Raw genomic sequence first — 26,322 nt, 5'->3', positions numbered from 1 at the left:
AATCCCATAATATTTAATTAAAATCAACCTAATTGTTATTTTGTAAAAGGAACCCCTATCGTATGACGACCACATTGCACCATAATTCCATCTAATTTTTTAATTAAAAATAAATTCTTGATATCACGTATGCACATACACATGTACCACAACACATTTAATTGTAGTAGAATTCACTTATGTCGTCACATATGCATGCATTTTGCACCAAACATCATGTAATTGTAAAAACCAACTACATCTTAGAGACCCTTGTCAAGTCGAAGTTTGAGTGGGATTGAGTTTCGCAATCCAATTCACTATGCATTAACAAAATAAATTAAATTAAATTGCTATATGATTTTTGAACTCATAAAAGGAATTTGTATAGCCTTCACCCACTCACACTATATCACATTATAGGTTCATGAAATGTGCTTACGAGTGCTTGACTATGAGGTTTCAGGTTGATTGTTTGTTTGCATATCATGAAGCTATCAATCTTGTACATGCATAGATCACATCAAAATTTTTTAAGTAGGATGTGGATTATTTGGGGGTTGTCTGATCTTGTCTCCTCATCCATCTTGGTATTTTTCCCAATGGTCTCTCAATCATGGTTCCTATGTTGTTTTTATAGGAATTTACTTTCTTGTTTTCATTTTCTTTGTGTGTGTGTGTGTGTGTGTGTGTGTGTGTGTGTGTGTGTGTGTGTGTGTGTGGGGGGGGGGGGGGAGGTCTAAATGGCGCCCCCACCGATAGTGGCTCAACATGTCCCACTACTACCAATACTTCATAATTAGCCCTTATGGTGACTGGAAACTGATTGTATCTGTCCAGCAAGTTTTCTTCACTTTGTTGCGCTCACATTCTTATCTATGGATGCTTAACACTTTTATTCCTTTCTAGAATCTTATAAAAAATATTCCAACTTGGTATATGAAGTATAGGATGGTAGTTTCTGCTTATATTCTACCAATGTCAAAAAGTAATAATTTTTACCTCTCACTGCTTCCCCTATGCCTAGTGGTAGCCATATGTTATCAGGTGAGAAGATCATCCCTTTTCTTCAAAAGGAGACTTCTACCCCATTGGTGCCCAACAAAGTCATTACTAGTTCAGGGGTGTCAATGGCTAGCATCTCTTCTCCAATGTGGAAGCAATCATGCTAACTCTTACAAAAGCATTTCATTTTGTATTTGGCAAAGTGCCTATCAAAGAAACAATGTGTACTAATACAAGGGTCATCCACCCAACTTTTGGCCCCTACCCCAACATCAATGAGAATCTCAATGGAACCAACTATCCAACATGGTTTTGTATTATTTGTTGGACAATAACTATTAAACATTATTACACATATTGAGGAGTCACAAAAGTCTTTTGTTGCTATAATTGCTTCTAAAGGTATAGTGGATAATGAGACAAGTCTTAAGTAATGATGCACTAAATGTTCAACCCACTCAACCACCATCTACATGGAATGCAAAGGATGCACAAGCTCATAGATTACTGACTATATCCACCAAGATAATAATAGCATCCCATATTTGTTCATGCAAAAACTACCAAGCATGTTTGGAATACATCCACGTACCTACATGAATAACCGCATTCTAAGCATATATCTAAGACTACATCTTTGGATACATTTCTCACAAAGATTAAAGATCTTAAGGAGTAACTTTCCAAATGGTATCTTAGTTTTCAATGTCTTAAATGCTTCTTGAAACTCTTATCAAGCTTTTGCATCTTCTCTTTGGATCATGACAAAGGAAAATCCACGAGTAAACAACCCAAGCTAAATCATTCTATGTCTATAATTAATCCAACATTTATTGCAAAAATGCATCAGTTGTTGGCAGCTCCTCAAAGTCGAAGTCTAGATAAAATTTTAGTGAATATAACCATCATAGTAACAAGAAAAAGAGACATTTGTGTTGTTGCAAACATAACAATTACTTTATCAATGACTATAGTTGCAAGCTAAGAAGCAACAAAGAGAGTAGGATTCAATATATTTGGTTTTGGTTTTGAAAAAAATGATTTTTTGCATTCTCTCTAAAATACTATGCATTTACCATCCATTCGAATTATGATTCTTCTATGCATCATGGTACACATATAAAAATTCCTAATTCTAATATTTGATATTTTGACAATGGTGCCAATAAGCATATTAATCCTTATAAGGAGTAGTTATGCTTTGGAGGTATATTTGCGAAAAGGCGCTATTCAACGTGCTAATCTCACAAGTGTTGGTGACGCCCAGCTCAGTGTGCGAGGTGATAATGCAATTATGCTCTCATTGATACTTTGCGTACCAAGCATAAATAACATGTTTTCAATCTCTAGAATCACCAATGCTAGACTATGGATCCTTGCTACATCTTGTTAGAGATAAGACATGGTATCTAATTTACCCAATTTGTGTTTTCTTGAATAACATAAATGTGAAGGCATGTTCTTGGTAAACCACAATGTATAGGACTCCCTAAGGATGGCTCTATTAGAGCAACCAAGAAGTTACAACTTGTACACAATGATGTTTGTTGTCCTAAGTAGATATCTTCGACTGGTGGATATTGTCCTTTGTAATACTGATTGATGATTATAGAAATATTACATGGATTTACCCTTTAAAACTGAGATTCGTACTCTTAGTACATTACATACAGACCATGGTTACATACAGACCATGGGTAGTATACACATCTAAAGAGGTTCATGCATTTATGGCTGAATAAGGTATACAGCATCAAACATATATTGCCTTACACTGCACACCAAAATGGAGTGGATGAGATGAAAAATAAGACTCATGAATATGGGACAATGCATGGTGAAAGCATAGAATTCGCTAAACAATTCAATTGTTGGGAGCTATTTTGTATGCTAATTACATATTGAACATGTGGCCAACTAAGGCTTTGCCAATAGTGACCTTATGAGGCTTAGCATTATGAAGCTTTCTATTGCACATAAACACACCACCTCTATACAGGGACTTAAACATCCAAGATATTGTAGCATCCAGTCAGACTCAATCCCTCACATTGATCAAGGATAGAGGCAGAAGATCTTCCATAACCAGCAGCCAGACCTATAGCAGTGACATCAAAAGAGATAAGAGTCCGAAAACTGTGAGATATGTATCCATTCCTACCTATTTGTGGTCCCTTGTCCAGGATATCGCAGTTCCTAATTGGGATTACCAAAGAAACTCACAAAGAGCAATCCCCTACTACTTTGGTGAGTCAACCAAGTCAAATATGGTGGATATATGCAGCCTTCAAAACAGGCAGTTAGCAGCACACCGATAGCATTGCATGCCATCAAGGTTTATAGAACACAAAACCACACACGCCATAATATCCACCTTTCATAGCTAGCTCTGAATTCAAAAGACATATGAGCTTTCCCTCAGAGCCTCCATCACAACATAGTGAACATGCTTGCACATACACATAAGAAAGAAGGATGACTGAACTCTTTCCATCATTTCCCATGGTGAAGAAGCATCTTCCAGAAGGCTCTAAAACTCCTTATTTTAAAAAGCCGAGCCTTTTCTCCATGTAGCATCTTGTCACTTCTGATCTTTGCCAGTTGAAAACATCTAACCAAAGTGTTGATGCTACCAATACAAAAGAAATAATGAAGGAATTCTGGAGGAACTGGTGTCCAGATGAAATTTCAGACAACATACAAGCATGGGCATTACTTTATATAAGAATTCTGGACCAATATCCCTCCAGGGAAAAATCAAAATGTGTACAAGAATTTCATGTCTCAAGAGCTGTTGAAGAACAATTTTTCAAGGCACCCACCGGCCACCACTCTTCTCATATCATGCTTTGCCAGCCTGTTGACGATCAGTATGTAAGTCATTAAGCTAGAATAAATGACCTCTTGGGAATAGCCTTCGCACAGTATCTCTACTGATCCAAGTGCTAAAAGAAATACGAATGATCACTGCATGATAAAAGGTATTTTATTCTGAATATCACTGTGTATACTTACTTTGATTGCAGAAGTTGTTAAACATAAACAACATGTCTTCTTGCAGCCTGCACCTGTGATGCATTGCACTCTGACTATTGGGACAGTGCTCGTACATCACTTCTAGCCTGGTGACTGTTCTCTCTCATAGCCCACATTTTCATGAAACTTCAGTGAACCTTTCTTTCTTTTGGAAAAGGAAGCACATAATGAGTTTGATCATTTTCAGTCTATTCCATGTTTAAGGAGCTCCAATGGATCCTATCACAAGCTCATAAATATCATCCGGTGCCAAAAAAGAAGTTCCTCCAAGCAAAACATCAAATCCATTTGCAGCTGCATAAGCTGCTTGTGCTTCTTTAGCTTCACAGACCTGTCATCAAGGGAAAAGGAAACTATCAGCATGAAATTTCAAGAGTTATAACATCCACTTGAGTAAATGTAGTGCATAGCTTGTAAAAGGCCATCAATTTCTATTGATTGTTGCCAACATTTTTAAGCACAGAAAGTTATGCAGACCCCCAACTTCCAATTCACAAGACACTTATTGTAGCCTCACATATTCTAACAATACCTAACTTGTGACCTACAAATTCACACCATGTTTAAGGTCTCCTACAAAGAGCTTGCTGTAAGAGACATATCTAAAAATCATACCTCTACACCATTGATCCCTCCAATCACAAACACCAGTAACACCTTGCTGTCACTCAGCTTCGATTTTGCCTGTCCAAAAAATCAACACATCTTAATGATTTGATCCAACACAAGAATTAGAAAATTCAATGGAAAAATGTTTGACAACATCACCTGAACTAATCCAAACCTGCCAAGTCCACTCTTAATAAAGCGCCCAATGGCAGAAGAGTGGTGCTTTAGTCCCGGTATATCAGCTTTTGCAAATACCATAGAAAGCACTTTATAAATTAAACTTCTGTGGCTGCGAGATGAACCACCAAACTCACCCTCTTCCAAAGACAGTGGCTTCTCTTTCACTTTAAGATGTCTCCTTGTTTCTGAAACCTTGTGCAATCTCTTGAATACCTCTTCCACTCTGTCCCGGACTTCCAACTGTAGTTGCATCTCTCCATAACCTTTCCCCCCATCTCCAATCTCACCAGCATGAAAACCATCATGTACAGGCTCATCGTCCCATGTTTCCCATCCATCATCAAAACTCACTTCAGCATCTTGCACATTGTTCTCTGCCTTCACATCAGAATGAAGAAAACTTTCAGTGCTTGGATTACTGGACTCTTTATGCTGCAAGTGTGCAGCAAGAGAGTCCTCCAACCCACAAAGGAAGCCAAGTTTCATATCACAAGAACCTTGTAAAATAGCATCAATAACAGTTTGTTTCAACTCCCTTTCTTCTTCCCATGAGAAGGGACCCCCAGAACCAGAAGTTCCAAAGTAGTCCCCTGCCAAGGCATACCCAACAATTGCAAGAGTTAATGCATCTCGAAGTGACAGCAAGCTATGATGGGAAGGAGGTCGGTTATCTCCTCTGTGAATGCTTTGATTTACCAGATCACGGATTTGAAAAGCAACACTCTGGCTATCACCTGCACAAATGGTCAAAACCTTTTCTGCACTGCTAAGAGCTTCCCACCTAGTACCCATCACAGATCCTATAGCAAGCTCTGCTGCATTTGCAATCTGAATTAATTCTGCATGTCTCACTGTAGCACCAAAGCTCTGAAATAGCTGCTTCCGCAAAGCATGAATATCCTCTGCAGACGCTGCACCCAGCCGTCTCGTAGAGACATGCTTTTTCTCTTGTCGAAGTGCTTCATGAAGCCATTTCTTGATGGAGAGTGCAGCCTCACTGATCCTCTTCTCAAACAGTAGATCAAGGTACCCTTTCTCATGACCCTTTACAGAATCAAAAAGTGAACCACCCATCGTAGACAGCAGCGAAACAGTTCGGTCAAGAGGCCTTCTGTTACTTTCAACCTCCTCTTTGCCTGAATCTACATTGTTCTGTGATGCCAAAGCTTGCAAGCCAGTTTGATTTGAATGATTTGTCAAGTTGGAAAAAGAATCTTGGTTTAGAAAGCCAAATTCATCAACATCTTCACCATGTGAAAGGTTTGTATTTGACACCCTTATATCAAGAGGACGGCGTTTAAGCACCAAAGAATTGGATTTGTATGTTAGTTTTCGGACATCATTTTCACACTCTCGTCTTGGTAAGAAGGCAAAAAATCTATCAATAAAAGAGTCACCATGGCAGCTGGGGGTGATAAGATCAAGTGTGCGATCAATAAGTAAAAGCCCTGCAGACCTTTTTGACCTTACAGAGACATCAGCTAGCCCTGCAAGTTCTGTTAATAACTTCCCAACATCATGTGCAAGAGGTCCCAGAGTGAATACATCCAGTTTTACATCAAGCTGCTCCAAAAAAAATGAACTGCTCTCTCTCTCTCTCTTTTTTTTTTCGTAAATCTCTCTCTCTCTCTCTCTCTCTCTCTCTCTCTGTGTGTGTGTGTGTGTGTGTGTGTGTGTGTGCACATAAATATCAATTAAACAGCTAACTAACTACTGATAGACACCAACTGAAGGTCAAATGACCTTTGCCGTCAAAATAAGAAACACAACTGATCCATGACATTGGTAAAACAACAAGAAAGAAATTTACATGTACAAGATGTCCCAGATCTCCTGCTATTCTAAAAGATCAAACATGTATTTGTGATGGAGGTATCTGTACATCTATGATGGTAACTCCTGAAGCAAGTCTCCTCAAGAGTGTCCAATGTTGATGCAACATGATAGCACGGATCCTCATATAGTCCTGTGGGCATTGTTTGGCCCAAAAGGGGCAGGATTGCCTAGCTCTACAATTCTGTACGGATCTATCAATGGCACGCTTCAGACGGTCCTTTGTAGGGTGGCGCCAATATTGGTGGTGTTGGTCAAGCCCTGAAAAAGTCTGTGTCCATTGTCTCATGCCCTCTATACCAACTATTATCGGTGAGGTTGTTTTGTTTGGGTGAGAGGGGGCAGTGTGGATCAGTGGGTGGGTGGGTTTTTTGATTGGGTCTTTTGGATTTCTTATTAATTTTTGGGTGGGGGAGGTCTTCATTGCAGCTATCAACTTGGCCATTGTATGTTTGCCTTTGCATAGCCCAATCAACTGTCGTGGCTCATGTGCAGTGTTTCTTTCCACTTTTAACCTAAAACAAGAAGCACGTGAATTTGTTTGTCTCAAGAAATGGGACTTTTATGGTTTCAGCAAGCTTTTTCTGCACTCCAGAAATGTATGGGGCTCTTAATATATACAAGATCATGTACTAGCAAAAGGAAGGCCACTTTTCTAACCATTTTCTTCAAGCAAAAATAGCTTTGGACAATCATGTTGGCTGGCATGTCTCTCAATTTGAAGGCCTATGGTCACTGGAACAAATCATTGTGGTTTGGGGTACTTTTGAAGGGAAATTTGGGCTACCTATATTCCAACTCCTTTCATACAAGATTGCAAAAGGATACAATCCCACATTTAGTGGTCTAGTAGGCCACCACCACAAGGAAATGCTATGCATGGGGAAAGCATACAATGAAGTGCACACTTGAAGAACCTTCCATATTTCAAGAGCATGTTGAAGTTCATAATCCTTTGAAGTCAAGCATTAGATATATCACTAGTGTGGTTGATGATGATGGTCAGATGTTTTCTTTTTGCATTCATGACAAACACATGACCTCAATACGCATCACATGTCCACTTGGGGCAAATATGGAATTTACTGGAGCCTATTCAGCTTGTCTCATAGATCAGAATATCTAAAGTAACGTTCTAAGATATCATGCTCTCTCACTATCAAAAATGCCCTCTCCCAACCACTTGGTCTAAGCCACCTTCTGCTAAATATAAGTCTTGGAAGTTGGAAGATATTGTAAAAACTGTACACAATGGACCAGTCCATACATAGTGCGAGTGCAACTATGATCTAGTGGCATTCATTACTGCATGCTCTGCAATTTGGGACAACTTGGACCATGGACTGATGGGATAAAAAATTGTCATGCACGAAGTCATGCCAAAAGTTATCAATAGCCGCACACCTTCGCTACAAATTAAAAATACCCTATGGTAACTGAACCACCTCAAGCCCAAGTACACGTGTGTTGTATGGTACAATAAAAACTGTACATAACAGACAGTCCATACATAGTATGAGTGCAACTATGATCTAGTGGCATTCGTTACTGCATGCTCTGCAATTTGGGACAACTTGGACCATGGACTGATGGGATAAGAAATTGCCATGCAAGAAGTCATGCCAAAAGTTGTCAAGCTCTCCCACCAGACGTGAAAGCCCTAAAGCCTCCTTACTGAGGCAGCCACATACTCTGCCTCTGTAGTAGACAATGCAACACACTTTTGTAGTCTGGAGATCCAAGAGACTACTCCTCCTGTGAAAGTAAACACATACCCGGAAGTGGACTTCTTGCAATCCGCATGACCAGCATAGTCTGCATCCGTAAAGCCAACAACAGATACCTTCTACTTCCCAAAGCAGATGCACAACTCCTTTGTGCCTTTAAGGTATCTCATAATATCTTTCACTACATCCCAATGCTTCTTGCAAGGGGTTGCCACGTATCTGCTAACCACTCCCACTGCAAAGGCAATGTCAGGACGTGTAGCAACCATAGCATACATCAAACTGCCAACAGCTGAACCATATGGTATCTTGGCCATTTCAGCCTTCTCATCATCAAATGTAGGGTTGTCCTCTGCACTGAGTTTCATATATGGAGGCAATGGAACCCCAATCGTTTTCCCCCCCTCCATATTGAAATGTTGCAAAACCTTGGAGATATACTCCTATTAAGATAGATAGAGTGATCCTTTTGACTTATCTCTGAGTATTCGCATGCCAAGAATGTGATTTGCATCACCAAGATCCTTCATGTCAAAGCTGCCATGAAGACTTTGCTTCAATGAGTCCAAGGCATGAGTATCCCTGCCAGCAATCAGCACGTCATCAACATACAAAACCAAGATAATCAGGCTGCCATCTGCTGCCTTCTTGGTGTACAAGCACTGATCCACTTGACTTCTATGAAAGCCTTGAGACTACATGAATGTATCAAAATTATGATGTCATTCTCTTGGTACTTGTTTCAGCCCAAACAAACTCCTTTTGAGTTTACATACCATTTTTTCTTTCCCTTTTTTCACAAACCCCTCAGGTTGCTGCATATATATGTATTCATGCAAATCACCATGTAAAAACGCATTCTTTACATCCATCTGTATGAGCTTCATATCTTCAACTGCAACCAAGCCAAAAATGGTTCTCAATGTAATCATCTTGACTATAGGAGAGAAAATCTCATCAAAGTCAATTCCATGCTCCTGTTTGTACTCCTTTGCAACCAATCTTGCTTTATACTTTGGTGAGGAACCAAAAGTGACCTTCATCTTGTAAACCCATTTGCATGGAAGTGTTTTTTGCCCTTTAGGCAACTGCACCAAGTTCCAAGTGTCATTTTTCTCAAGAGATTCCATTTCTGACAACATGGCTTTATACCATTTCTTGCTGTCATGTCTGTCCATTGCTTCCTTGAAGCAAGACGGTTCACCACAATTTGTCAACGTGACATAGTCAGCCACATTGTTTGCACCAGGAATAAATGTCAGGTTGTCTAGTAGCTCTGGATGATCTCCTAACCCAATGATCATTGTTTGCTGGCTGTTCCTGCAAATTTCCATTTTCAGCATGCTGTCCTGGCATTTCAGCCTGCAAATCAGCATTAACAGCTTACTGTCCTGGTTGTTCCTGCACATATGGTGGTTCATTATCATAGGCAATAGCTGGCTGATCATTTCCAGCGTTATTTTTTGCATTTATAGGTTCATTTACAGCAAGTATTTGCTGCTGTACAGCGGGCACATTTTGCTATCCAAAAGGTATTTCTTCCTGGAATACAACCCTATGGACCTCCTCAGTCTTTTCGGGCTGTTTATGCATGCAATCTTCCCGGAAGATAACGTCATTGCTGTGTACTACTTTCCTTTTCTTGAGATCCCATAATTTATACCCCATTTCACCCTCGTCACCATATCCTAGGAAAATGCATTTACAGGACTTTGGCTCAAGTTTGTTGTGTTTTTCTTTACGAATGTGCATAAAAGCCTCACAATCAAACACTTTCAGATGAGCATATGAAGGTGACTTGCCTGATCACGCTTTTTGGGGAACTCCTTCCACCAAAGACCTGTTTAGTGACCAATTAATTAAGTGAACGGCTGTCATAACTGCCCAAAAACCATGCGGTAATGCAGCATGAGACAGCATCGTACGGACCTTATCCTGTATGGTCCAATTCATACGCTCTGCAACTCCATTTTGGGATAGATTATTAGGGGCAGTGAGCTCCCTTTTTATCCCTTTGCTATTACAAAATGCTTGAAAGGCCTTGGACACATATTCTCCACCATTGTCAAAGCGAAGACACTTAAGTGTCTTATTAGTCTAATTTTCAGTCTGAATGTACTAACTCTAGAGGAGAAGATTTCAAAGAAAGTGACTTTTTATGAGACGTGTGTGCATGTTAACCATAAATGCAATGATCACAATGCTCAAAATCAGCATAACGAAGACAAGGCAAGCAACCCAAACAAAAAAGCTCTTTCATTCCAATTTGACTCGTGTCCCAAACGGCCATGCCATAAAGAAACACTTAGCTGCTCGGTCACAACAACAACATGGTCACGCACACTAGATACATGAAGTGGATACAAAGTATCACTCTTGTACCTTATGGCAATCACTCTAGATCCCTTACAGATCTTCCATTTTCCATCACCAAAGGTGATATGAAAACCATCATCATCTAGCTACCCTGTGCTAATCAAGCTCCCCTTGAGCTCAGGTACATGCCGTACATACTGAAGTGTAAAGACACAGCCATGGTGAAACTGCAATTACACACTGCCAATACCTGCAATGTCAAATGCATAGTTGTCCCCAAGATGGACGACACCATGCCGACCCCCTGTATAGTCAGAGAACCACTCATGATGAGGGGTGACATGAAAGAAAGCACCTGAATCGAGAATCCAAGTATGCATGTCATCATCTGTATCTGCAAGTAAAACATGTGCACCAAAGTGTGAAGAGATAAAGAGTACGTCACTTCCACTATCACTGTCATGAGTGACTACATTCACCTCTTCAATTTTTACACTGCTCTTCTTAGACCGATTATCCTTCTTCTCTTCCTTGCTATCATCTGTCTTCTTGCCTTTTCCTTTCTCTTTCTTCCATTTGTAGCAATCACGTTTAAAGTAACCTTTCTTGCCACAATGATGGCATTCAACATCTTTGCCACATGATTTACTGCGTCCCTTGCTATCAGATTTACCTTTCTACTATGATCTGCCCCTAGTATGCAAAGCACTAGAAGACTTAGTGGATGCATTATTCTGCCGATTCATTTCTTCCATGAGTAGAGTGCTCTCTACATCAGCATACAAAAGGATCACATTAGAATTGCTCATAGCAGTCCTGAATGTATCCCAACTCTCCAGGAGAGTGCAAAGCAAAAAAGTAGCCTTAAATTTCTCATCATAAACTCACTCAAGTCAGTAGACATTGCTGTACCCTCTTTCATACGCAAATCCATAAGCTTTTTCAGCCAATACACTTTGCTTATAGCACTGTTTTGTGCATACAATTCTTCCAATCTAGTCCAAATAGCATATGCAGAATCCAATCCTTCAATGTTGAACAACAAGGCATCAGAAATCGATAGCTCGATGGTTGAGCATGCAAGCTCATTTAATTCATCCCAATCTTCATGTTCCATGTCCGCGGGCTTTGCCCCTTTGGTTTTAATCGGCTTTGCCTGCTTCTTTTGCAACACAATATTGTAGCACTATTTTTGCTAAACTGCAAAGTTGTATGCTCCTTCAAGCTTCTTTCTGTGCATTAGATTACTGCTGTCATTACTGCCAGTCATGATTCTCAGCCCAAATGTGACCAAAAAACAGCACATGCAGACCCAAAACTGTCACCCAAGTGACCAAGGTACAAACAAGTACCAAACAGCAATAAATAACCACGTAGAAGCACAGATTTCAGATCCGTAATTAAATTTTCAGAAGCACCAAACCATGTGCTACAGCATTCCACAATTGATTACAGCTATTCCAAGGGCATATACATCACATTACATGGAAAATCCCAAATTTTAGCTACAATTTCTGTTGTACATGTACCCACGGGCCTAAAATTTGACACACACAGTCAAAAGCCCCAAAATTTTTGTGCTCAAAGCATCAACTACACATTTGCATTTTCTCTGTCATGCATAGGACACGCCAATTTTTCCAAAATAGAGCAATTTCAGTAAAACCCCCAAATTTTACCAAGTGTTGATATCCAAATTGCGTGGAATTCAACCTACATGTACATAAAATGACCAAATGTTGCATAGATTTTGCCCAAACTGCAAAAGCTGTAAATTGCATGGGGTCCAATGTGCATTAGTGTCGAGAAATTGGGTAAATGTCAGCCCAATTTGTGCATGTACATGAAAAGCCCCAAATGTTAGGGACAAAATGTCACAAAACTCCTACAATTTCTGAGACAGATATCACTATTGCATCTTGCTTGCACCAAATCTGGGCAAATTCCAAGCCCTGCGTGCACTAATTTCAGTGAAATTGAAAGAATTTCACTAAAATGTGAAAAGCCCTAAAATTCCCAGGTAAATGTGCACCGACTTTGCAATTTCTCAATCAGATTGTCCAATTCTGCGTTGAGATCCCCAAATTCAAGAAAAGCCTCAAATTTCTAGCTCAATTTTGCACAAATCTGAAATTTTGTGCTTGCGTCCGCAAAACCCCATCAAGAAAGGGGTAGAAGCTGATTTTTCCTTCTTTTTTTTTTAAAGAAAAAAGGAACGTGACCCCGGGGGGGGGGCATGCCATGCAGATCGCCGCCTGGTCGCCTATGAAGTCGCCCGTGATGGTCACGCTGGCGCCTGCTGGTCCACACTGGACCAGTCTCCTGGTCCTGCCCGTGTCGTCCGGTCCTCGTTGCAAGCTGCGCACTACCCACTGCCCATTGCACACTATTCCCTGCCCGCTGGTCCTCGTTGCCTGCTATCCGCTGGTCGTTGCACCTACTGCACGCCCACTGGACCACGCTGGTCCTCCTGGTCAGCAATTTGTTGAACCCAACTCCAACTCCAGTTTGGTCAGGAAGTCCAGCTGACTCCCTGCTCAACACGAACTCCAGCTGTCTGCATGCCAGCCATCTGCACGCCTGACGATCGTCTGCACCTTACGCTCTGATACCAGTTTGTAGTGGCAGGTTAGGCACGAAGATCGAGACAGTCAGTCTTTACGCGTAGCTAGAGACACAGAGAGTGAGAGAGAGCAAAGCAGAGCAAAGAGTGAGCACGTTTTTAGGTACAATAACAAGTGTACCTTTAGGTTTTTAGATAGATATATATGTGTAAGTACAAGTGCTAAGGGTGTGTTCACACCCGAGAACATTTAAAGGCATGAGGGCCTTTATTCCCAACATAGCCTGGATTGGTGAAGCATTCTACACATTCTCTTATGTTCTCATAGAGTTCTTAAATTTGCAAAGGTTCTCACGAAAATATGCTTGATGTTTCCTTTGGATTCTATGTTTTCTGTCAAAAGGGTTGCCTCAGCTACTTGTCATAGATGAGATGCTTTGAATAAGAACACACCACATATTTTTTGAAGTTTTTCTCCCTGGCATGAGCATATTCATCAAATGTCTTCCTCTGTTAGACTAGGTTTTCCTTCATTTAACTTTGGCAAGTTCTTCTCGCTTTTTAGATCCTTCCTAGTTTTCTTGAAGCCTTATGTCACTTTCCTTTGTTGGGTGCATTTCTAGACTCCCTAGACAATATGGAATTTTGCAATTCGGCCATCTTTAAGGCCACTGGTTTTGATGGCTACACTTTAGAACATCTCGACACCAATCTCTTCCTGACAGTCTTGTCATCGAGGATTGGGAACACTTCAGTATGGTATTTTTCATAAGTGCTTTTGAGTTTTCTTGGTTTCACAATTCACTCACTCACAGAATTCAGCCTCTTTTTCACATCCTGCAACTCTGATGTACAACCAAGGTCCACCACAAAAGAACTCATGTTGTAGTTGGACAAGGTTGCAATTCATGCTATAATTTTAACTGAGAGCATAACAAAAGTGCAATCTTATGCCTAGCACTGAATCAGTTTTACAGGAGCAATGTCCAAAAGCAACTGTGGAGAAGATTATTGATCATAAAGATAAGCCAGCTATGTTCTGTTGGAACCTGGGTAGATTTACGTCAGCACAGTAAGCACTCTGGAGTCTGAATACTCTGATCAACTAAAGAGAGTCCAATCTAAAGTCAGCAGTCAAAAGACCATGGTTTAGTAATTCTTAAATTTATAAGGAGGCACCAAGACATTTATTTCTATAAAATCCATGAGTATTCTGTACACCTTATTCCTGGACTCTATACCAAGCCTGTGTAGTTTTAGACCTTCATGGGGTATTCACCATCACAAGAAAATTCACAGGCTTTGCATTAGCATGTCTCAGTGGCCGACTACAGGGCTCAATGGAGGGCCAGATATACTATGGTTGGACAGTAAGCAGATGCCACCTTCCTATTTATATAATGAGTATGTTGATTATCTTTAATCAAAACTTTTTTATTAGTCCTAATAAGAATTCTACAGGATGCAGAAAGACATGTTTAACCAGATAAGAAAGTTATTGAAAACCTCTAACCAACTAACCTGTCCAGCAAGATGCTGAAGAAAATGAGCAAGCAACATCCCACCAACAGGAATATTTTCATCATCATCTACCAAGACACCCTTGTCAATGCAAGGCAAGCCAAAACCTACACCCTTCTCTGTTTTTCCAGATAACAGAGCTCCAGCTAATGTTCCTCCTGAGGGGAACACAAATGCCTTTGCTGAAAGGGGACAGATGAGCATAGGAAAGTGTTTTATCTCAATCATTAACCCTTCAGTTTCCACTGCAGCTCCCTTGTCCAATTCTGGTTCAAGATTTTCTGATCCAGATTTTTCTTCTTTCACATCTGGATCTGTTTCATTGTGCTTCCCACCTGAAATGTTTGCATCTTCTAGATTCGTTAAAAGATCTGATTCTTCTGTTTGCATGATAGAGTGGAAGTGCTCCAGAAGTAGTTTCTTATAATCATGGAATGCATCGGTTCCTAAAGGAGTGTCTGGATGTGCTGAATGTGCTTCCTGTCAATAACCTCATTATAAGAGCAATTCAAGAAGTGAAATTACTGAAAACGTCTGCAATAGCACTGGTGCACAACAAAAACAAAAACATTGAATTGCTACAGATGCATAATCAGAGAAACATCATTTGCACATGCAAACAGTTGGAACATAACAAGCAACCTATTAGGAAAGCTCCTGAACAGATCACCCACACGTGCATAGCTAAAGGCAAAACTTCTTTTTTGCAGATTACTAAAGACATTCACAGCATACACAAATGCACAACCTGAGACTCAACAGATAAGACAAACCTGCGCACCGTAGAAATACATATCTTCTTGCTACCACAACAATGTGAGAGTGCACGACAGATGTAGATCACAAACACAAGAATACAAGGTTGCTACAGACAACTCCTGCATGACACCAATCTGCATCAGTAAGGGTGCTAGAATCTGGCAATAGAATGCTGAGATGGTAGGTGATCTGATCTGGCATTGCTCAGTCCTGAATGGAAGCAGCAATATATATAGGCGGCATTCATAAAACTGGCTGGCTGCTCCCCAAACATGCCAAAAATCAGGTCGGACCTAGACAATGCGAATGCTGGAAATCACGCTGCCCTGCTGTGCCACATGGCATAAATCTGAAATGCTGCCACAAACAGTGTGAACAGGACTCAACAACAGGTGATCAGCTTGGAGACGAAATGCTAATGCATGCGACTGATGTGCTCAATGAAAAGGACAGTCAGAGCTCCTCCCTCTCCATCAAACTCTCATAGAACTCACAACCAAAATATGACATGCATGAAAACACTGAATGCTAACACCCTCTCAGCCCTTCGGAGTGTCTAAAGGCCAAGGAGGTGCATGTGATGAAGCATGGAAGAAGACCTCTAGAAGAGGCTTCATGAATATGTCCACAATAGGACAATAGACTGCCTCCAGCTCAAAGTCTATGATGCACTCCCATACATAATTGTATTGATCCTCTATGTGATTCATACGGGCATGAACATCACGAGGACATGAAAATCTTTTGCTTTGCTTAGCATTCGATTAAAAGTTAATCAAATGTGCTAATGTGACTTGCATATATGAGGTGCAAGTTAATTATTTCAAACTATGGGACCTAGGACCTTGAAATATCACTTGGTGCCAAAGGAAAAAGTTGTAAGCAGTTATGTCTGACAAGTCCTAGGTGGTATCCAATGTTAGATTTTGGTCTAGACCAATTTATTGGCCACTACTGTCAATGGTGGCATTAGAGTCTAGGCATTAATTAATTAATTAACGTCAGTCCAAGGGCTAATAACTGCTCAAGGATACTTGTAAGATAAATTGGTCTAACCAATTTAATTATTGGCTGGTGGAATTATTTTTTTGGATACTATAATGATTATTAAATTAATTGTTAGAATTAATATTTTGATAATTAATTTAATAAGTTGGATAATGCTAAAAATTTGGATTAGAAGGCTGCCACTTGGTAAAACTTGCTTGTACGAGTGGGAAAATTATTTTTGGGGATTGGTAGATGTCTATTGCAGTGATTCTGATAGAGGAGGAGACTGTTAGAGAGCAAAGAGATGTTGCTAATGTAATTTGCAACCACCATGATCCGTCCTACAACAAGTGGTAGCAATTTGAAACCCTCCAAGTGCAGGTGATAGACATGACTATCAACACATTGCCCATTGGAGGAAAAACACCATCTCTCAAGGGACTGCCTAACAATAAGACAGCCAGCTCAAAGGGAGGAAAAGGAGCCCTATTGCAAGCTCAAAGGCTCGTCAATGTGGCAAGGGTTTCCCAAGAGCACTATTGGCTACGAAAGATACTCGTTGTGTTGCAACCTGCCATCCTCCTGGCTAGAACGAGCATAGCAACTCATCATAGCACCCATCCATCAACTAGATTCATTGCCTTTAGCATGCATTAAACTGTGATGTCTCCTCCTTGACACACAATTGTAGCCAATTGCTACTACTCCACTAAATGGTCGCCTCAACCAAGGAATAGTCACATGAAGGCAAAACCAGCTATATAACAAATTAAGCATGCTTGCCAATAGAAAAGAACCACTCAATGTTATGGATGAGCACATAGAAACCATTATTCTCCTCTCCTCATTCTTCATCACAATTATTGAACAAAACACAACAAAGAAACTAAAAATTCACTCTCATTGTCATACGGGACACCCTCAAGGCACCAAATGTAAAGGACAATATACAGAACCAAAGTAGCAACCATAACACACCATTTTCTACAAAAATCTTTAACAATAATAGAAATGTACTCACAATTCATTCCTACCACCAACTTGCATGTGCCCCCCTTGCCCTCTTCTTATGCTAGTAGCAACCCATACCACCCTATGCAAGAGTGGAGAAAGGTTGTCACACTGGACCATCATGACCCCATGAGCTCCATGGTTTTGTGCATATTGTCACAACATGTGCCGCGAAGAGTAGGAAGTGGCTTTGATTACACCTCACTAGGACCACAAGCTATACTCGCACATAGACTAGCATAAGTAAACAAACATCAAGTTAACCCTAAAGTGCCCTATGAGCACTTACACTATAAGACCATCCTAACATTTGTGAAGATATGCTATAGTTTGCATTGAGAAAACATAGAAAGGACGATCACAACTAAAACACAAAGACTCAAACCAATGATGTACAAAACTCAAACCCTTAATGCAAAACTCAAAACTCGAACATGGAAACAAACACAAACGTCCACCAAAGACACATCTCGAGTGTTGTAACCACCAATCTGAGATGTTAGAGCATGGAAAGCTACAAAACATTGATCACCAAGGCAGTAGGAAACCTAGGCAATAGCTAAGGAAGTGGATGATAATGCAAGCGCCCACACCAATTGCAAAAATGCAAGCAAATGTAGTTGCCGGGTGGAGATTAGCCTATTGCCAAGTTTGGAGCTGCAAACGCAAGCTGATCCAAGTGTTGATGATGAGGAAACTACATCCAACAGATGGCAGCTGAAAACATAGCAATGTGAGGCCTCCATGCAGCAAGGTGACAGCAAGGATAGAGATGCCAGGTACAAGACAGGATGGTGCTATAGTAGACAGGAGCTGGACAGCAAAAAGAAGGTGGCTAATGGCTCAAATATGCACGTGGGAGTGAGAAACCTACACCCAAGAATGGGGCTGAATTGTGGGCAACCTATCTATTTATAGATGTGGAAGAATCCTCCCAAATTAGGGTTTTACATGTGGGACATAGAAACCCTCTAGAACCACTCCCCATTTAATGAAACTTTTGGTAGTTTACTATTTTGGGGCTGTTTTAAAGAGGTAGGAATTCCCTCTTAACCTTGGATGTCAAGGTCGAAGTAGAAAGAGGAGCTTGATGTCGGTCTTCATGTGATGCCAAGAACCACCATGATAGATGAGTATAAGGATAAAACACCCGACTGGAAGAGCAAGGTAGAAGTCACCACCATGATAGCATCAAAAGAGAGATTGCATGATCTGCCTTAAGAGGGGAAGCCTCCATGTAGATAGAAGAGCAAATCTCCTAAGAAGATGAAATTGTTAGCTTGCCTATTTTAGGGTTGTCAGTCTATCATATCCTAGTTTTGAGCTCCTGTCAGAGCCTGACAAAGACATGGGAGCTCTAACAGCTTAGTGTGCTTTTATTATGTGTTTTTCAGTTTTCTCTGTCATTCTACTGCTCTCAGTCACACTATGACTACCATGTCATCACCCAGACTGCCACATCAGCATCCGTACTACCACCATCATTTTCGCAAGCAGCCTGTGAAGTGGGACTGCACTTACTGCAGTCAACAATTTTTTTTAAAACAGATCAGCCATATTTTTTTGGCCCAGATTTCAGGTCAGCCAATTTTTGGGGACTTTGGCTTTTTATAGCTGTCCCCCACACCTGGCAGATCACATTATTCTGCAGCTTGCTGATTCATACACTCCATCTACAGCATACTCCTCTGTCTCTAGTGCTGCTAGTGCCATCACCATTTTCAGCCTAATCTAGTGCCCTCACTAATGCCTCAGGCTGCATGCAAAGATTGATAAATCCACATTGTTGTATTCAGCATTCATCTTCAATTAACGCAGATTTATTTATTCTTCTTCCTACTATGTCTCTCTTCCTTTCTCTCTGTGTTCGTGTCCTTCCTCCATTGCACACTCTCACATGGTATCATCACCAAACGAGAGGACATAGAGGTGATAAATGTTGAGGAGCCCTTCTCAAACTACTAACACATCCCTCCCCATCCACGTGTTATTAAAACGCAGCCATCCAGGTGCTAAGTGATAGTCACTATTCGAGGGGCTATCTACAGTAAACGCAGGTTTTCCAAGTATCTTGCAAGTCATTGAAGATGTCTTATCACCAGCTTGCAGGCTTCGATGATTCAGAGGATGAGCATTCACACCATTCCTCTGAAAGGTGGCAAGATTATTGCAATGATTCTTGCATAGACTACGCAGAACAAAGGTCACCTAGTTTGTTTGTCTGGCAACCTTCTCCTTTCCCTTCCCTACGTATTTCTCAAAAGACCTGACATCCTGGTCCGAAGATGCCTCCTATGGCACTCTTAGTGTAGGTGTTGATACTTCTTTGCCCAAGGACCGCTTGGATGGTTCAAACTATTTATTGTGGTCATGTAAGGTGGAGTGTATTATTGATACCTTCAACCTTTGGGAGTTTGTTTCCCATCCATAGTTACTTGGAGTTTCGGAAACGGCAAAACGGAAATGGTGGGGAAACGGTAGAAACGGAGTTTCGTCTCCAGGAAGAAACGGGGAAACGGGGAAACAGGGATACAAGGAAATATGTAACCCTGATTTAATATATAATATAGATAATAGATGACAATAAGCCACACTTGTCACTTGATCGAGAAATACTTGACATACATGATTAACATACAATTGATTATTGACATTGAAATTTGATACTATCATACTAGGTCGGAGGTCCTAAATCCTAACTTCTATAACGTGTTACCTATAGCTTGCACCAATTTCCAAAATCGAAAGATACATCAGGATTCATACAGTATACTTAAAACTTTGAATTGGCAAGTGCCAAGCACACTCTAAAGATATTCATAGATCACACTTTAAAGATTAGATCATTACAATTTACATGTAACATGATAATAGATATACATGAATCACAAAAACACCTGGAGGCTGGATAATATTCATGAATCATGAAAAAAAGATACAAGAGCATAAAAGATAAGTTGATAACTAATGATCCATAAAACACCACGGTCCACTGAGTCCTCAGTCAATGACCGTAAACATAAATGATAAGACACAGTCATACAAGAGAGCAGCTGTCTAAACTCTGAAGAGTCAAGACTCAAGTCTCATCAGTGATCACCCTCCTCGGCATCTGCATCACTACCACTAGCACTGCTAGATGCACTGACAGAAGCAATATCTGACTCAGAGTGGTCATCGGCACTACTAAATGAGGGCAAGGGTACATTTGTTGAAGTGATGGCACCCCTGCTTGTCGATCTTAACCTCCGTGGTGAAGCTCGTGTGTGGTGCACTGGAGCTGACATCTCCTCATATAGCATGGTATAAATGTCTAGCTCCTCTCTGGGAATGTCTGGAATGTCCTTAATTTTCTCAATGTCAATCTTGTCAACATTCACCTGGCAAGGCTCAGGAGATGAAGATGTGTGCTCGAGGAGGCGAAGATTACAATGACAGTACACAAGTCTCTCAAGCTGTGCTATAGTCAAACGGTTCCTCTTCTTTGCGTGGAAGAGGGCCCAAGTGCTCCAGTTTCTTTCACAAGGACCTGAGCTGCAGTCTTGTGAAAGAACTTGAATGGCAAGACGTTTCTGCCAATCACATGATAAAAACAAGAAAAAAAAATTATAATTGATTCTTGTATCATGATTCATGTTTGTTCTGAAGCTTGAAAGTTGAGTCTAGACTATGGTTTATAGGTTAGCCTACTTACCAAGGTAGGTGCGGATGTCCCATATTTCTCCCACCAAGACACAAGCTGCAACTGTCTCTCTCGAAGCTCTACTGTAGGGCGACCAAAAGAGAGACTCCTATTTCGAAAGAGGAGATCATCATCCTCTAGCCTTCTCAGCATCTGCACATCTCCTCCTGTCCACTTTGAGAAGTACTCCTCAATGCCATGCTCTAGCTCTTCATTCTCGTATTGCATCTCATCACGCCATAGAGGATGCAATACGTGTGCAACAGCATGGATTGGTCTATGAAACCAATCCCATCGCGTGTTCCATACACATTGAAGCTCCTCAATCCTACATTGACACATGTATAAGTTTATAACAAATTACAATCATAAATACGTACACAACTAGTGTCTTCTAGACTCTAAAAATAAGTTAATACCACAATAGAAAAAGTTAAAAATTTAAAAGGAACTTACTTTGAGCGAGAAAGATAGGCATTGCTCTCAAAAGCCTCTCCGATCTTATCCATGTACTCATACAACATGGTACTCCCCTCCATGTCAGTGATGCGTAAAACGGAGTAGATAGGCTTGATGGACTTCACAAAAGCTTCAGCCTCCAAGAACCATGTCTCATCCATAGCCTGTCGTGCAAAAGCCCTATAGTGTGTATCTTGATGCTCAGGCATGGCTGACCACTCTCTGGACACAACTGTGCGCATCAAGCCCTGGCGCACTTGCACAATCCGCTCAACAACTATAAACATATACGCAAAGCGTGTGCTAGATGGCTTCAGCAACTCAAGGTCACTATGTGCACGATAGATGCTCAACACTTTAGGCCTCTTGATGACAAAGTTCACCATGGACTTTGCAATAGTAAGAATAGTGTCTACCCAATTCAATTTTTGCAAGTCCTCCATCAATAAATCAAGAGAGTGTGATGCACACGGAGTCCATCTAATCTTGGGATAGGCAGCCTCAAGCATTTGCCCCATGGAAACACAATTGGAACCATTATCCATAATCACCTGCACCACATTTTCTGGCCCTATCTCCTCAATGGTTGTGCGTATATGCCCATAGATGTACGAGCCTGTGATCACTATACCAAGAGCTGAAGCATCAATGGCTCTCAAGAACATTGTCCCCTTGCATGAGGACACTAGAATGTTATAGACACTGCGTTTACGTACATCTGTCCACCCATCACATAACACAGTACATCCATACTTTACCCAAGTGGCCTTCAATGGTTCTAACTGAGCCTGTATACGCATCTTCTCATTTTTCAATTCTCGTGTGCGCATACCATCATAGGATGGACCTTCCCACTTGCATCCAATACGGCTAATGGCCCTCATGGCTGATCTCCATCGTGGTGTTCGCAATACATAAAAAGGTATAGTACACTGTATAAAGCAGCGAGTGAGCTCCCTAGTAGCCTCTTGAATAGCTTGCTTTTGCAAGCTTGCCTGAATGCTTGCCTTCTGAAGTGACCCTTTTGCCGGCCCTACCACTGTACCTGTACCAACTCCACTTCCACTACTAGTGGACCCTGCCAATGGAGTCCTATGCGCCCCAGCCCCTCCCATTGAAGCTGCATCTCACTCCAATGTAGCTCTACTCCTCTTTGATGGCCCTGTTGCTGCAGAAGCTACATTATCTACTCCCCTCTCCCCTATAACTGATGCACTTTGATTGCCTAACCGACTAAGCTTCCACGCTTGAAGAGAATCCTTCACGTCTACGGGTACATTTGGGCACGGACCTATGTCTTTATTTGCCACATGTGCAAGATGATCTTTGATCCTTGTGGCTGCCCCTCCTCTTTCAATGCCACAATAATTACATCTCCATCGCTTGGAGCCACCACCACCTCTATACTCGGTGAGAATCGTCACATGATCCCATGCAACATCCTTCACCATGATGAGTGCAAGGCCCAGGCTACAGCGTGAGATGGTCACAAATTCACGAATCAAAATCACGATTCACAGGCTACAACCTACAACCACACAGAAATTTGAGATAGAAGATTCGAGATGAGAGAGAGAGAGAGAGACAGAATGTGTGTGTGTGTGTGTGTGTGCTGTGGCTCTGGAGTCCTCAGTCGACAAAGGAGCAGGCCCGACAGAGTGGAGAGAAGAAACGTAGGCAGGTAAAAAGTCAACTGGAATGTGGGAGTCAGGGCGCGCTCATGTTCGGGCCAAAGTTTTGCCCCAAATCGTAGTCTGCAGAAACGTCGTTTCTTGGGCGTTTCCGTTTCTAGAAACGCTATAGCGTTTCTAAAACGCCAGAAACGGCATTTCATATAATCAGAATCCCATCTCATACCTGGTCTCGTGGGGGATACCATAGTGGGATCAATGATGGATCATGCTACCTTATGGGATAGGCTCAACTCTCTAGCTAGATCTTTTCTTTTTATGAGCTTGACAGATTCTATCCTAGTGCGTGCTCGCAAATTGAAGACTGCCATGAAGGTATGGAAGAAGCTAGCATCTCTCTACCATCAGAAGACATTCGCCCACCGCATATCCCTTGAGAAAAAGCTTCGGATACTCAATGTTGATGATCTCCACGAAGGACCATATTAACAAATTGGAGGACATGAGAGATAAGCTTGCATCTCTCGAACGAACTATATCTTCTAAGGACATCGCCATAATTCTTTTGGCTCAACTACCATCCCCGAAGTTCAATGTATTCTACACCAATCTTTTGACTTTAAGGACCCGAGGTACCATTCTTTAGGGCCTTGCCCCACTAGTCTTTTGACTTTGAGGACCCAAGGTACCCTTCTTTAGCATGCGCCTAAGATAGGTTTCAGGACATCTTTTGGGTTATATGAGTTCCTTGTTATGCCTTTTGGACTTACGAATGCTCTCGCGCTTTTAATGGAATGATGAATCACATCTTCAAGCCACATAGGGGATTTGTGGACACCTTCCTTCATGAAATGATTATCTACTCAAAGAATAAGGCAGAGCACAGAAAGCATTTAAACATTGTGTTTAATGAACTACATAAGCATAGACTAGTTATTAATAACAAGAAGAGTGAACTTTTCTTGCATGAGATACACTTTTTGGGACACAATGTGTTGGCTGATGATATTCATATGGACCTTGCAAAGGTTAAGGCAATACGTTCATGACCACCTTTGAGGAATGTACATAAGATCTGTAACTTTTTAGGTCTATGCTCCTATTACGAGAAGTACATACGCAGTTTTGTTGAAATTGCATCTCCCACTGCATGCTTTGCAGAAGAAGAATGTACCACTTAGAGGGATAGCAATGGAAATTTCAACATTTGTTAGGTTAAAGGAAAATATAATTTCAAATCATGTGCTTGTGTTGCCCGCTCTAAGAAAGTCATTTGTGGTTCAATGTGATACATGTGGGAACAGCATTGGGACTGTTTTAATGCAAGATGACCGAGTTGTAGCTTATGAGAATTGTTTTCTCCACGGTGTAGAGAAAAATTGGTAAGTTTATGAGAAGGAATTCCTTGTTGTAATTCATGCACTTTCAACATGGAAACACTATCTTTTAGGGGCTGATTTCATGGTGTAAACGAACTATTAAACATTATGTTAGTTTTTAACTCAGATGAAGTTATCTGAGAAGCACATGAGATGGGCAAATTTTTACCTATGTTTTACTTCCACATTGTGCATATAGATGGTTGATGCACTGTCACGTAAGCCTCAGATTTCAACCATCAGTATGATTTAATACACTAAGTTGAATGCCATGAAGAACCAATATGCTACTGATTCAGATTTTGCCAATGTGTGTGATTTACAATAGCCAAAAGCATGAGCACTTTTTACTTAGAGATGGTTTTCTGATGATACATGGATGATTGTGTATCACAAAGCAGTTGAGGCCTAGTATAATGAGTGAGAACAAGGCATAGAGGGATTGATGCCATAGTCAAGGCAATGGAGCATTTCCTCTATTGGCCAGCTTTGAGGCATGATGCAGAGCAATTTGTCAAGACATGCATCATATGTCAAAAAGTGAAGCATGATAGGCAAAACATGTCAAATTTGTTGCAGCCCCTACCTATTTCAAAAATAGCAAACAAGCCCATTTTATTCCACTGAGAAAGAATATAAAGGCTAATCATATGGCATGCTTATTTTTGTAGCATGTGTTTAAATACCACGGCATGCCAAAATCGATAGTTTGTGATTAAGATCCTTGAATGACCTATTTATTTTGAAAGGGATAGAATACGGGTACCACACTGAAATTCTCACCATCCTGCCATCCGTAGACAAATGGTAAGTCTGAAGAGGTAAATTTCACAGTGTTATGTATCAGAGCATAAGACACAGTGGGAGCAATACTTGCCTTTGGTAGAGTTTGCATACAACAATACGATGCATAATTTCACCAACAAAACTCGATTTGAGGTTATCAAGGGTAGTAAGAAGGTACCACCTATCTTGAACACTAAGGATAAGACCTTTGAGGCTGATTGCTAGGTGGAAAGCTTGGATGCAACCTATGCAAAGATAAAGTATGCACTTCAGAGATATCAGGAAAAGTAAAAGAGAGCAACTAATCACCATAAATGTGCTTTGCACTTTGCCGAGGGTGATCATGTATTGCTGCAATATGAAAAGGCAAGGCTGAAAAAGATAAAAGGTAGAGAGAGGTCGTATCCGAAGTTGAGTATGAGATACTATGGCCCCTTCCAAGTGTTGGAGAGGATCAACAATGTTGCTTATCAACTGAAGTTGCCTCCACATTGGCGGATACACAATGCCTTTCATGTTAGCTTGTTAAGGCCTTTTCATGGCGATGTACTAGAGGATGTATCTATTGAAATTCATCCTAAAGTTGAGGAGCTGAATGAGATATCAGTACCTAAGCAAATTTTGGTACATAAAGAAAGAAATATTAGAGGTAAAGTTTCCAAAGGTATTTGATGAAGTTTCAAAACTATTCACCAATCAATACTAAGTGGATGGAAGATGATGACTTGGCAGACCATCCTCAGTTGTTGCAGCTTTACCTTGATGCCTTTCAGTTAGAGCTGATTTTTTATCGGGCTCAGTCAAATTCAGCGGAGCAGGGGTCCAAAGCAGTGCCTAATACTCAAGGGGAGGTAGC

General features: G+C 40.9%; 2 protein-coding genes across 6 annotated transcripts in view; both read right to left on the bottom strand.

Annotated features, from left to right (window-relative positions):
* Positions 1 to 2,771: 2,771 nt before the first annotated feature.
* LOC148010729 (vesicle docking protein) overlaps positions 2,772 to 26,322 on the bottom strand; it is a 79,373-nt gene continuing 55,822 nt past the window's right edge. For 2 of the 5 annotated variants that reach the window (XM_087671249.1, XM_087671247.1), the window contains exons 4-8: positions 14,770 to 15,249; positions 4,789 to 6,372; positions 4,636 to 4,704; positions 4,000 to 4,351; positions 2,776 to 3,841 (exon numbers count right to left, since the gene is read on the bottom strand). In XM_087671249.1, coding sequence (XP_087527375.1) covers positions 4,220 to 4,351; positions 4,636 to 4,704; positions 4,789 to 6,372; positions 14,770 to 15,249 — 2,265 coding nt within the window. In that variant the 3' untranslated portion in view covers positions 2,776 to 3,841; positions 4,000 to 4,219. Of the gene's footprint in view, positions 4,352 to 4,635; positions 4,705 to 4,788; positions 6,373 to 14,769; positions 15,250 to 26,322 lie in introns of all 5 variants that reach the window. The other 3 variants (XM_087671250.1, XM_087671248.1, XM_087671251.1) reach the window with 3 other exon arrangements.
* Positions 20,619 to 22,727, bottom strand: LOC148010730 (uncharacterized). Its single transcript, XM_087671038.1, has 3 exons — positions 21,668 to 22,727; positions 21,224 to 21,539; positions 20,619 to 21,101 (listed from the first exon to the last, which is right to left on the bottom strand). The coding sequence occupies exons 1-3, from the start codon at positions 22,552 to 22,554 to the stop codon at positions 20,619 to 20,621; spliced, it is 1,686 nt and encodes a 561-aa protein (XP_087527164.1). The 5' UTR covers positions 22,555 to 22,727.

The sequence above is a fragment of the Lygodium microphyllum genome, chromosome 29 (assembly GCF_053477565.2).
Source record: "Lygodium microphyllum isolate KBCC chromosome 29, Lygodium_microphyllum_v1.1.10, whole genome shotgun sequence".
NCBI lineage: Eukaryota > Viridiplantae > Streptophyta > Polypodiopsida > Schizaeales > Lygodiaceae > Lygodium > Lygodium microphyllum.
The sequence above is the reverse complement of the archived record's forward strand: the minus strand, read 5'-3'. Positions and strand labels throughout refer to the sequence as shown.